Source organism: Parasteatoda tepidariorum, chromosome 9 (assembly GCF_043381705.1).
Source record: "Parasteatoda tepidariorum isolate YZ-2023 chromosome 9, CAS_Ptep_4.0, whole genome shotgun sequence".
Lineage (NCBI taxonomy): Eukaryota > Metazoa > Arthropoda > Arachnida > Araneae > Theridiidae > Parasteatoda > Parasteatoda tepidariorum.
Window position 1 is genome coordinate 42,845,384 of NC_092212.1, and position 13,396 is coordinate 42,858,779.

Here is a 13,396-nt window from a genome sequence, read left to right on the forward strand (position 1 = left end):
AAATAGTCGTTTAAACTAAAACTTCGAGAAAATATATTATTAACTTCCACATATATCCGATACATCAAATGAAAATTTACAAAAAACTTTCGTCAATCTTCTTGAAATTTTATATTTCGTCAAATTTACTTTTAGATTCTCCTTTTAAAAATTTGTCCGAAAGTTTAATTGTTATTAAGGAAGGTAAATTAAAACTTGAATTCTCAATGAAAATATTTTTTTTAATTAAAAGACGAAATACTAAAATTTACTGGTGCTTAAAAAATCAAGTAAATTTATATTTAATTTATTACTTTTAATTTATATTTATAGATTGAACCCACTTACTCCAACAAGGTTTAGTTTTCTGTAATAGGGTTGGGCAAGAAGAATCAACTGTATAATCTGGTGCAAACAGAACTTTTCTGGAACTTGTTCTGTAACCAACTAGAATGAAATTTAAAAGAGATGTCACAACAATTTATACTTTTAAAAAAATAAATAAGGAAAATAATACATCATAAATAAAAAACAACGTTTGTGAAAAATTGGATTTTGAAAATTATAAATCTGCTTTAAAAGTAATTTTATTATTCATAAAAAAACTAACATAATAATTTTTCCTTTGAAAATATGTAGAGGCATTATTTGACTTAAATTAAAAAATCTGATTTACACGTATTTTTAAAATTTTTAGCGTAAAAATTTAAAAAAGCTCACTGCTATTTTTTTTAAAAAAAATGAAACACCTGCTTATGGAAAACAGTTTTAGAACTTTTGGCAAAGCATAAATCACACGTTTTGTTTTTAAAACAAATTCTTCAACTAAATATGTTTTAAAATTATCACGATTAAAGTAAGTTCTTTCCTTTTTTTTTAAGCATTTGAATAAAATTAGGATTTTTTTTGTTAGGAATTTCGATGTTTTGAAAAAAGTAAATAGAAAAAGAAAAAAATTTCATAACATTTTCTTAAGAGATTTCGAATTTATTTTCCAGCTGGAAAGCAAAGTGATACAAATCATTCAAGAGAAGTTATTCTTACAAATATTTGAAGATCTGAAATTTTTTTCGATGGATTTGCCCTATTTTTAATATAACAGGGGTGAGTCCAGACATTTTGTGAAAAGTCCGTTTTTGTAAAATTGTGAAAATATTACTCCTAATCTGTGAATATAAAATAAACGTTAAGTCACATTCTTTCAACCAGGGTCCGCTTTTGTTAATTTGTGCAAATAGGGTCCGTTATTGCAAAGAAACTTTTTCAAGGGGTTTTTTAATTGTAAAGACATACAAGATTATGCTCAACACTGTAAAATTATAATTAAAAAAATAATTTTAAAAAATAAACAGCAATTGTAGCTATTAAATTAGCGACGCAACATACAAATATTTGGTATTTAGCCTATACTGCTGAACGCAGAATATTCATTTCGGACGAATAAAGGAAGAAGCGTCTGCCGAAGACAAAATTTAGTTCGTTTACATCTGTCTTTCTCCCCCTTCCTGGGAAGGCTTTATTCGATTAACAAAACAATAATAAAGATAAACAAATTTGTGAAGGGTCCGATTAAAAGATAAATTATTTTGTGAAGAGTCCGATTTTAAGTTAAAATATTTTGTGAAGGGTCCGTCAACTGACCCCAAATTTCTTCTAAACAGACCCCTGTTAAAATACATGTGCAATGAAACAAATAGAAAACACAATAGACTTTAAGATACTCACATAGAATGTATATTTACGTACAACTGAAGTGAATTTTTTATTAATAATTCCAAACACAAACAAATATAAACCAACTATTTTTTAAAACAGTCCAAAAAATATGGGAATTCGCAAATTTATTCTATAAGCGTTGTGTTTACAAACACAGCTATTTCCCATAATGGTGCGCCGAAGGAATACAAATGCCAAGATTTTAGGGGTAAAATAAAAAAAGAACGTTTTGGGGGGAAAAGAAATAAAAGTATCCTACCGATTTGTCCGACTCGACAGTTCTTTTGGCAGTGACTCCATGGTGTCCATTCTGTCATAATGCAGTCCCCCGGACAAGGTACGTGACATATCTCTTCTTCATGCTGTAATGGGCATTTTTATACGTCATAACATCGTATAAAGAAAAGGGATAAAAATACAGATTGTATTAAATTGGATATTGAATGTCTTTAGTTGTTGTTTTTTCCCCTCGTTGGAACCATTTTTATCATTATAAACGTCTTTTAATGATGTGATTGCAATCTTTTTGAACAGTTGTTTTCATTACAGAAGAAAAATGGGAGAGAATTTCTCATCCTTTCTCAAAAACAGGGTGAGATTTCAAAAAGTTAAGGGAGATTTCTAAAAATAAAATAAAATAAAAAAAAATCACGAATAGACTATGAAAAAAAATTTATTTAATGTATAATACATTTTTAACACTTTCTAATTTCTAAACCATTGAATATTTTCATGGCAAATGTAAAATGTTCCATATCTACTTTTTCATCAGCTATTCTCATTAGGTTGCTCAAATGCTCATCAGTCAATCTGTTGCGATATTTTATTTTAATTCGGTTTTGGGTGCTAAACGATCTTGCAACAGATGCTGAACTATTCGGAATCACTAATTAAATTTGTAGCATTGTGCACACACTTTCCTATCCTCTACATCTGCCTGCGTAGGCGCTTTTGAATTATTTCTGTTATAGAATAGTGAAGTTCGTTGAAGTTATTTCAATGTTCATACTCCTTGCTAGGTCTTCCAGCATAGTTTTCACAGACTTCAACTTTTGCAAATTGCTGTAAATTGTCGATGAGGGAGTTTGGTAATTCATTAACAGCTAAAAATAGCGCTAACTTTAAACAAATTATTACACAGGACTCATTTTTTTCTCAACACTTGCCGTAGCTGTTTTCATGTATTTTTCAAAATGGCGTAGGACGAAATTTTTTCCAAAATTTGAGAGATTCCCGCATTTTAAAATTGATTAATAGAGGGCGCGAACTTCTCGCGTTAATCATTTTTTAATGCGAGAAAAGAAAAAAATATGCGAGATTCTCGTGATGTAGTGAAAACACTGAGTTATTATTGAGTTTCATTTTAGGTGCAGTTAGGGGGTTTTACTTGTAAGTAGGGTTATTTATACTTTATAAATCACTTATTTTGAATCGGTTTACGTAATTGCAAGCAGTAAAAATGACACTATTCAAAACTACAGACCCGAAATGCACCGAGAATGTAATAATCACTGTCATATTTCTCTTCATTCAAATTACTTTAATTTTTAAGAACGTGTTTTAAAGACACACTTGCAAATTTTTTGGAGCAATTATACACTGCTGATCAAGTATTGGGAGATCAAGTATCTGTAGCCCTGTAAGAAGGCTCTTAGATCAAGTATCTGTAGCGCTGTAAGACAGCTCTTAGATCAAGTATCTGTAGCCCTGTAAGAAAGCTCTTAGTTCAAGTATCTGTAGCCCTGTAAGGCAGCTTTTAGATCAAGTATTGGGAGATCAAGCCCTGTAAGAAAGCTCTTAGATCAAGTATTGGGAGATCAAGTATCTGTAGCCCTGTAAGAAAGCTCATAGATCAAGTATCTGTAGCCCTGTAAGAAAGCTCTTAGATCAAGTATTGGGAGATCAAGTATCTGTAGCCCTGTAAGAAAGCTCTTAGTTCAAGTATTGGCAGAAATTTGCTTTCGTAGCGGAATTTATGGTATAACTAACTAGCATGTGCGTTACATTGAGAGGTAAACCACGAAAAACTTCCACGGTTAGTGATAAGTGAGGGGACTCTAACACTTTGGTCTGTATTCCACTGAGGACATTTTACGTCAACACTGTGGTTGGTGCGTGCAGGTTGCGGAATTCGGATCGACCAGCTATCGCGAAGATTCGAGCCCGGGTCACTTAATTGAGAAGCAAACACTCTATCCTATAAGCTATCACTGCCCAAAAAATAAATGCATTAGTACACTTCTTACTAATCATGTTCCTTTTGTTATCAATTAAAATATGTAGGACGGATATAGTCTATTATCATTTGCGAAACATCGTCCCAAATCGGACGATTATAGTCGTCATTTCTTTAAACATCGTCCAAAATTGGACGGTTATAGCCGTCATTTCTTTAAACACCGTTCAAAACCGGACTGTTATAGCCGTCATTTGCTTAAACATTGTCCAAAATCGGATGGCTATAGCCGTCATTTGCCTAAACATCGCCCAAAACCGGACGGTTAAAACCGTCATTTGCATTTGCACATGTTGAAGAAAAAATGTCAGCAGAAAAAAATGTAATTTCTGTTAGTAAAAATTAGAAATCATTAAAAACATGAATCGTCGCACAGTATAGAGCTGCTTTGGAGATTTGAGTTCTCTTGTTAGTTGGAACTTTGTCTCAAATTCATGAAAATTTCAGCTTATATAGCGAACAAAAAACGATTGAAGCATGAACTGTAGACTCGTACGATAGAGATTTAAGTGCTCTAACTAGTGCGAAAGTTGCTGAACTGCAAGATTCTATTCTCACAAACTAAACGCAATCAAAATGTAAATGTAATAGCCAATTTCAAAAACCAATGTACCAAATTACTTACACTGTCATCAGAAGATAATGATAGCCAAGATGAATCCAACCAACTAGTTATTGAAAACGTAAGATTGACGGTTAGGCAGTTCATCTTATCTACTACTAATCCATCGTAGCGTACACATTCTACAACACGATGTCGTAAGCCATAACCGCAGTCAGCCGACTATAAAAGGAAAAATTAAATACATTTAATTATTATTCATGAATAAAAATAATTACAATTAAAATAATTTATAAAGTAGAGCAGCCCCTCAACACCCCATTGTGGGCAAGGATATTATGGATGTTAAAGCTCTATAATATCGTGATCAAAGGCATGATGATGGAAATGTCTTATCCAGGGATCTGTCCAGACATTTTGTGAAAGGTCCGTTTTTGTAAAATTGTGAAAAAATGACTCGTAATTTGTGAATATAAAATAAACGTTATGTCACATTCTTTCAACCAGGGTCCGCTTTTGTGAATGTGTGCAAATAGGGTCCGTTATTGCAAAAAAACATTTTCAAGGAGTTTTTAAATTGTAAAGGCATACAAGATTATGCTCAACACTGTAAAATTATAATTAAAAAGAAATTAAATTTTAGAAAATAAACAGCAATTTCAGTTACTAAATTAGCGATGCAATATTTAAATATTTGGTATTTAGCCTATACTGCTGAACGCAGAATATTCATTTCGAACGAATGAAGGAAGAAGCGTCTGCGGAAGACAAAATTGAGTTCTTTTACATCTGTCTTTCTCCCCCCCCCCATTCCTTTGAAGGGTTTATTCGATTAAAAGATAAAAACAGACCCTTCACAAAATAATTTAAGTTTAAATATTTTGTGAAGGGTCCGGTAACTGACCCAAATTTCTTCTGAACAGACCCCTGATTTCATACATAAATTTAATAAAATTAAAATACGTGTGTAACGAAACAAATATAAAACAAAATAGATTTTAAGATACTGCTTATTGTTACTCACTTCGAGGTTGCATGGTGACCATGAGGACCTCTTCCAATGGTAACAGGCCTTAAAAGAACATGGTTTCCTCTGCTCCAATTCCGGAGAACAAGGTTGTCCATCATCGCTAGGTAGCTGGATGACAGATCTCGTCCTGGTAGCAAAACCTGAACAAGAACAATGAGAAAACATTTCATAACTAAAGACAAGAGAAGTTCTAGAATGAATAATTAAATTATGTTAATCATTGACATTTTCATGTCTTAAACACAATTCAATGTAGAATTATTTAAAGAAATTGATTGCGAAGTATTTCCAGGTGTCTCACAAAATCATTGAGCATCTTTCTGGTCGTAAGTGGTTACATTTATGGAAAAACAGTGCAGAAGAAGCGAAAAAGACTTTTCTTAATAATAATTTTATACTACGTATAACTAACTTATAATCCCATCTGGATGATTCGCAAAAGCGCTTACGACCCTTTACTCCAATTTTATTTTAGATTCTTTTGTAAGCATGCAATGCATTTGTCAAACTTATTTTGAACCACACTGAGAAAAAAAAGTATGGTTAAAATTACAAGAATATGGCAAAATTTGCCGTGTTTTTGGCTAAACGTCAACACCAATAAGCTCGGTAATTTGTACCGAAACGATATGGTGATGGTTTTGGTAAAATTAACAGTAACAAATCAGGGGTCTGCCCAGACATTTTGTGAAAGGTCCTGTTTTTGCAAAATTGAGAAAAAATTACTTGTAATTTGTGAATATAAAATAAGCGTTAAGTCACATTTTTTCAACCAGGGTCCTGTTTTGTGAATTTGTGCAAAATGGGCCTTGTTGTTGAAAAAAAGTTTTTCAAGGAGTTTTTAAATTGTAAATGGATACAAGATTATGCTCAACACTGTAAAATTATAATTTAAAATAATTAAATTTTCAAAAATAAACAGCTATTGCTGCTACTAAATTAGAGATGCAACCTACAAATATTTGGTATTTAGCCTTTACTGCACAACACGGAATATTCATTTTGGAAGATTATTGGAAACAAAATCACTCGCATATTTAATAATTTCAATTGACATATTTTAAATAACACAACTTAGTTATGTATCACTTCTAATGTGTTGCACATTAAGTAAACTTAAACAATTTTTAAATTTATAAAATTTTATTTAAAAAAAATTGACATGAGTTATTTTTTATTTACATAATATTTTATCAAATAATTTTATGAATGATATATTGCTCAATTATTTATTTACAAAAAAATATCATTTAATATCAATAAGAATGTGCACACGATATTTGTAGAAGTAGAAATATTTCCTTAGAAATAGAATTTCTACATTTACATATCTGCCAACATTGGAGAAATAAAATAACGGAGATTTTACTCCCCGACCCAATTTTGGGCTTACGACAACTGATGTTCAACTACGTAGCCTTGTAATTTTAAACCCAATCCAGAAGACAAGGGAACTCCTGGATCGAGTATTGGGAGAAATTTGCCTTCGTGGAGGACTTTTTAATGGAACTAACCCACATTTGTGTTACATGGAGAGGAAAACCACGAAAGCTTTTCACGGTTAGCCTGACTACAACGGGACTCCAACCCGTGATCCGTCTACCACTGAGGATATTTCACGTCAGCACTGTGGCCAATGCAAGCCGGATGCGGAATTTCTACCGACCAGTCATCGCTGGGATTCGAACCTGGGTTCACCTCATTGGAAAGCGAACTCTCTATCCCCTGAGCCTTTATGACTCGACTTAAACAATTAACACTCAAAATACTGCAGTACTGGCAATAGCACAATCTGTTGAGGAATAAGATAAGTATTTTTGCCATCAGTGGATATTTTATCACCTATTTCCCCCTTTTTTTTTTAATTTCAACAACAAATACGGAGAAATTTGAGAATACAGGAGATGGTTGTAAAATACAGGAGTCTTCGTTAAAAAACAGCAGACTTGGTAGGTATGCATTTATAATTTATAATTTATTTTTTTTACTTCAAAGAGGTTAAGGTACATAATATAAATTAAATGAGATCAAATTTACCCTTAGAATTAAAGCAGAAAAGCATAATTAACAAAATATTAGAGCAATATACATCAATTGACAGTAGATTTGAAAATATCTATAATACCTGAACACTCAGCACCAGTCAATTATTTTGGCCCATTTACAATAATGCGTAAATCTCTATCTAGTGTCTCTCGTTTCATCCTCGTCAGCAATTCAGCGCAAAACAAGATTCATTTTCGAAAATAACCTTTCAACAGTAGCTGTTGACGATGGTACAATAACAGACAATGTTAATAATTTTAATAACTTAGCTCATTTACATCCGTCTTTCTTTTTTTTCCTCCTGGGAAGGGCTTATTCGATCGAAATGAAGATAAACAAATTTGTGAAGGGTCCGATTAAAAGATAAATAATTTTGAGAAGGGTACGTTTTAGAGTTAAAATATTTTGTGCTGGGTCCTTTAACGGACCCAAATTTCTTCTAAACAGACCCCTGAAACTGAAAGGAATTTGTCCGAATGTCTAAATAATAATGAGACGTTATAAAAGTAGAGGGAATTTCCGGAATGTCTAAAATAAACGTAAATAAAATTAGAGCTTAATAAATAAGAGATGAATCGAAAAAAAAACTCCTTAAAACTAACTGAAAGTAAAGAACCCCCATCCCAAAGCAATTTCATTTCATCTGAAAAGTTGAAATGAAATCAAATCTCGAAAATTCCTTTTTATTATTAAGAAAGCGAAATAGTAGTTTAATAACAATTTAGCTTTTACTATACTTTCAGTATGGTACATCATTCTAAAAGGGAATTTCAAATTGTAAAAAGAATAGAAAACTATTTCCAATTTACAAAAAAAGAAAGAAAAAAAGTTTTTTAGAAACCTTATTTTGCGTTAGAATCTTTTACAAATGCTCTTGCTGCTTCAAAAATATTATTCCTTCAAATATAATAAAGAGAAAATTTTCTGATTCATATAGAACTTTCCTTACGAAGAGTAATAATTTGTAGATACGCTGTTTGGGTAAATGATATTTAAACTACAAAAGGTGACTAATGTGGAGTTTAGTTATGATGTTAATCATTTTTTAAAGTAATTAACATAATTTTTGAAAATAGTACAGACAATTTGTTGAGTATAGGACAATTGAATATTATAAATTTTTCCGATTTGTACTGTAATTAGCTTTAACTCTATGCAAGCTATTTTTTCTTTCTAGTAATGTTAGGTTAAATTATTTTGGGGATTGAAACTGATTAATAAAATGAAGTATAGCGTGTTCAGGGGTCTGTTTAAAAGAAATTTGGGTCCGTTAACGAACCCTTCACAAAATATCTTTTCATAAAACGGACCCTACGCAAAATATTTCAACTTAAAAACGGACCCTTCACGAAATAATTTTTCTTATAATTCGGATTTCACTAATTTGTTTATCTTCATTATTGTTTTGTTAATCGAATAAGCCCTTCCCAGTAAGGGGGGAAAGAAAGACAGATGTAAACGAACTAAATTTTGTCTTCAGAAGACGCTTCTTCCTTTATTCGTCCGAAATGAATATTCTGCGTTCAGCAGTATAGGCCAAATATTTGTATGTTGCATCGCTAATTTAGTAGCTGCAATTGCTGTTTATTTTTTAAAATTTAATTTTGTTTAATTATAATTTTACAGTGTTGAGCATAATCTTGTATGACTTTGCAATTTAAAAATTTCTTGAAAAAGTTTTTTTTAACCTTTACTGTTTACGCCAACCTTTACTGTTACTCACATTTGTATAAACAAAGCCAAGCCCTTCATTGATTTTTTTTATATTTTATAAAGTTATCAGCACATGACAAACCATAGGTAGGAAAATAGATTTCTATCTATATACATTTAAAATTTAATAAATTTGGTGGGAAACATACTTCCCACAGCCTAATATACTTATTTATAATTGCAAATTTAGGGTTGACTCTTTTTCAAGTTAAAAGAAATGATTTTGAAAAATTCTAGCGTGTATAATAAGGAAAAACCTAACTATTTTGTTGCTACGCCTGTTGGCTTCTTGGCGTCATTGTTCTCAGCCAAGAGTCAGTTAATGTAAAACTACCAAAGAGCAAACACGCTCGTGTTTTTGCATCTCCGCAGCGCTACCAGCACACCCGCAAAATAAATTTTATACAGTCCACATTGTCCAAGTTTGATTTTATACACCCGCAAGCTATCGCAGAACATCTGGTCCGAACGATCAGGAGAGTAAAGATCCAGTATATCGCAAATTTACAATAAAAATCCCGCATTCATTATTGGACTGACCACGCATCGCATCAGAAATAACGCAGCATATCTCCAGCCATCGAATTAGTGAAAGGTAGGCAAATTTTCATTATTTATTTACCGCATAATTTCATTTAATAAATAATGGATAACATTGAGAAATGTAGNATTTTGTGAAGGGTCCGTTTTTAAGTTAAAATATTTTGTGAAGGGTCCGTTTTTAAGAAAAGATATTTTGTGAAGGGTCCGTTAACGGACCCAAATTTCTTCTAAACAGACCCCTGAGCACTCTATCCTATCAGCTATCACGGCTCAAAAAATAAATGCATTAGTACACTTCTTTTCCTTTTGTTATCAATTAAAATATGCAGGACGGACATAGTTTGTCGTCATTTGCCTAAACATCGTCCAAAATTGGACGGTTATAGCCGTCATTTGCAGCAACGTGTCGACGAAAAAATGTCAGCAGAAAAAAATGTAATTTCTGTTAGTAGCAATTAGAAATCATTAAAAACATGTATCGTTGCACAGTACAGAGCTTCGATCTTTGGAGATTTGAGTTCTCTAGTTAGTTGGAACTTTTGTCTCAAATTTATGATAATTTCAGCTTATATAGCGATCAAGAAACGATTGAAACATGTACTGCAGACTCGTACCATAGAAGTGCTCTAACTAGTGGAAAAGTTGTTGAATTGCAAGATTCTATTCTCACAAACAAAACGCAATTAAAAGGTAAATGTAATAGCTAATTTCACAAACTAATGTACCTAATTACTTACACTGTCATCAGAAGATAATGAAAGCCAGGATGAATCCAACCAACTAGTTATTGAAAATGTAAGATTAACGGTTAGGCAGTTCATTTTATCTACTACTAATCCATCGTAGCGTACACATTCTACAACACGATGTCGTAAGCCATAACCGCAGTCAGCTGACTGGAAAAGGAAAAATTAAATACACAATTTAATTATTATTCATTAATTAAAATAATTACACTTAAAATAATTTATAAAGTAGAGCAGTTCCTCAACACCCCATTGTGAGCAAGGATATTATGGATGTTAAGACTCTATAACAGTGGTTACCAACTGGCTGTCAGCGAAGCCTTTTTTTTGTGGCCCGCGAACTAAAATATATTAGTTGACATTTTTTGAGGATAATTTTCGTAAAAATATTATATGGGTTTAAAATACTTTTCTTTCGTTAAAAAAAATAATAATAATTTCTTCGTTTCTGTGAAACTTAATACATATAACAATGGTGCAAAAAAAATTTTCTTAGGTTTTACATCCAAGAAAATATTTATTATTATTTGTAATTCAATACTTTTGTTTTGAACAACTTGATAAAAATCTGACAGTAATATTTAATGTTCCTTCAAATAGAAAAGAGTCCTATATAAAATTTTGACAAAGTTGTAGCCCGCCATTTGACTGGTGTTTTAATTGTGCCCCCCGGCCTCATGTAAGTTGGACAGCCCTGCTCTATAATATCGTGATCAAAGGCGTGATGATGGAAATGTTGTCTTAACCCAGGCAAACTGGTACCCATCATTCTGACCGCCACCGGGAATAAAATTCTAGTGCTTTACAATGACAATACTTTCCAATGACAATGCCTTGACCAATGAACACAAGTAGCACCTCTCATATCATTTATCAAATTTTTGCAATTAAACCCCTTAACTAATTACAAAGTTAAACGACCTTTGTAAAACATGACTCAAATTTAAACGGCCCAATGTTAAAAATCGGTTACTTGCCGGAACTCAGCATCATTCAAGTTTGCTTTAATATGGTGAATATAATGAAAAGAATTATGAATGTATTACAGGGGTCTGTTTAGAAGAAATTTGGGTCCGTTAACAAAATATCTTTTCATAAAAACGGACACTTCACAAAATAATTTATTTTTAATCGGACCCTTCACAAACTTGTTTATCTTCATTATTGTTTTGTTAATAGAATAAACCCATCCCAGGAAGGAGGGGGAAAGAAAGACAGATATAAACGAACTAAATTTTGTCTTCGGCAGACGCTCCTTCCCTTATTCGTCCAAAATGAATATTCTGCGTTCAGCAGTATAGGCTAAATACCAAATATTTGTATCTTGCATCGCTAATTTAGTAGCAGCAATTGCTGTTTATCTTTTAAAATTTAATTTTTTTAATTATAATTTTACAGTGTTGAGCATAATCTTGTATGTCTTTACAATTTAAACACTTTTTGAAAATTTTTGTTGTTGCAATAACAGACCCTATTTGCACACATTCACAAAAGCGGACCCTGGTTGAAAGAATGTGACTTAACGTTTATTTTATATTCACAAATTACGAGTTATTTTTTCACAATTTTACAAAAACGGACCCTTCACAAAATGTCTGGACAGACCCCTGTATATTTCAAACATAAATTTAAAAAAATTAAACGTGGGTCTGCACAGACATTTTGTGAAAGGTCCTGTTTTGTAAAATTGTGAAAAAATTACTCGTGATTTGTGAATATAAAATAAACGTTAAGTCACATTCTTTCAACCAGGGTCCTGCTTTTGTGAATTTGAGCAAATAGGGTACGTTATTGCAAAAAAAAAATTTCAAGGAGTTTTTAAACTGTAGATAGATACAACACTATGCTCAACACTGTAAAATTATAATAAAAAAAATTAAATTTTCAAAAATAAACAGCAATTGATGCTACTAAATTAGAGATGCAATATGCAAATATTTAGTATTTAGCCTATACTGCTGAACACAGAATATTCATTTCGGACGAATAATGGAAGAATCGCCTGTCGAAGAGGAAACTTAATTCATTTACATCCATCTTTCTTGTTTTCTGCCCTGGGAAGGGTTTATTCGATTAACAAAACAATAATGAAGATAAACAAATTTGTGAAGGGTCCGATTAAAAGATAAATTATTTTGTGAAGAGTCCGTTTTTAGGTTAAAATATTTTGTGAAGATTCCGTCAACTGACCCAAATTTCTTCTAAACAGATCCCTGTTAAAATACATGCGCAACGAAACAAATAGAAAACAAAATAGATTTTAAGATACTCACTTCGAGGTTGCATGGTGACCATGAGGACCTCTTCCAATGGTAACAGGCCTTAAAAGAACATGGTTTCCTCTGCTCCAATTCCGGAGAACAAGGTTGTCCATCATCGCTAGGTAGCTGGATGACAGATCTCGTCCTGGTAGCAAAACCTGAACAAAAACAACGAGAAAACATTTCTTAACTAAACACAAAGGGAAGTTCTAGAATGAATAATTAAATTATATTAATCATTGACATTTTCTTGTCTTAAACCAGGGGTCTGTCCAGACATTTTGTGAAAGGTCCGTTTTTCGTGAAATTGTGAAAAAATTACTCACATTCTTTCAACCAGGGTCCGCTTTTATGAATTTGTGCAAATAGGGTCCGTTATTGCAAAAAAAAAATTTTCAAGGAGTTTTTAAATTGTGTAGACATACAAGATTTTGCTCAACACTGCAAAATTGTAATTAAAAAAATTAAATTTTAAAAAATAAACAACAATTGCTCCTTCTAAATTAGAGATGCAACATACAAATATTTGGTATTTAGCCTATACTGCTGAACGCAGAATATTCA

General features: G+C 32.0%; 1 protein-coding gene across 1 annotated transcript in view; it reads right to left on the reverse strand.

The window, feature by feature from the left end:
• LOC107439425 (thrombospondin type-1 domain-containing protein 7B) overlaps positions 1-13,396 on the reverse strand; it is a 484,164-nt gene that overhangs the window by 26,238 nt on the left and 444,530 nt on the right. Inside the window, exons 26-29 of the mRNA XM_071184973.1 lie at positions 12,845-12,990; positions 10,563-10,721; positions 1,955-2,057; positions 328-426 (exon numbers count right to left, since the gene is read on the reverse strand). Coding sequence (XP_071041074.1) covers positions 328-426; positions 1,955-2,057; positions 10,563-10,721; positions 12,845-12,990 — 507 coding nt within the window. The remainder of the gene's footprint in view (positions 1-327; positions 427-1,954; positions 2,058-10,562; positions 10,722-12,844; positions 12,991-13,396) is intronic.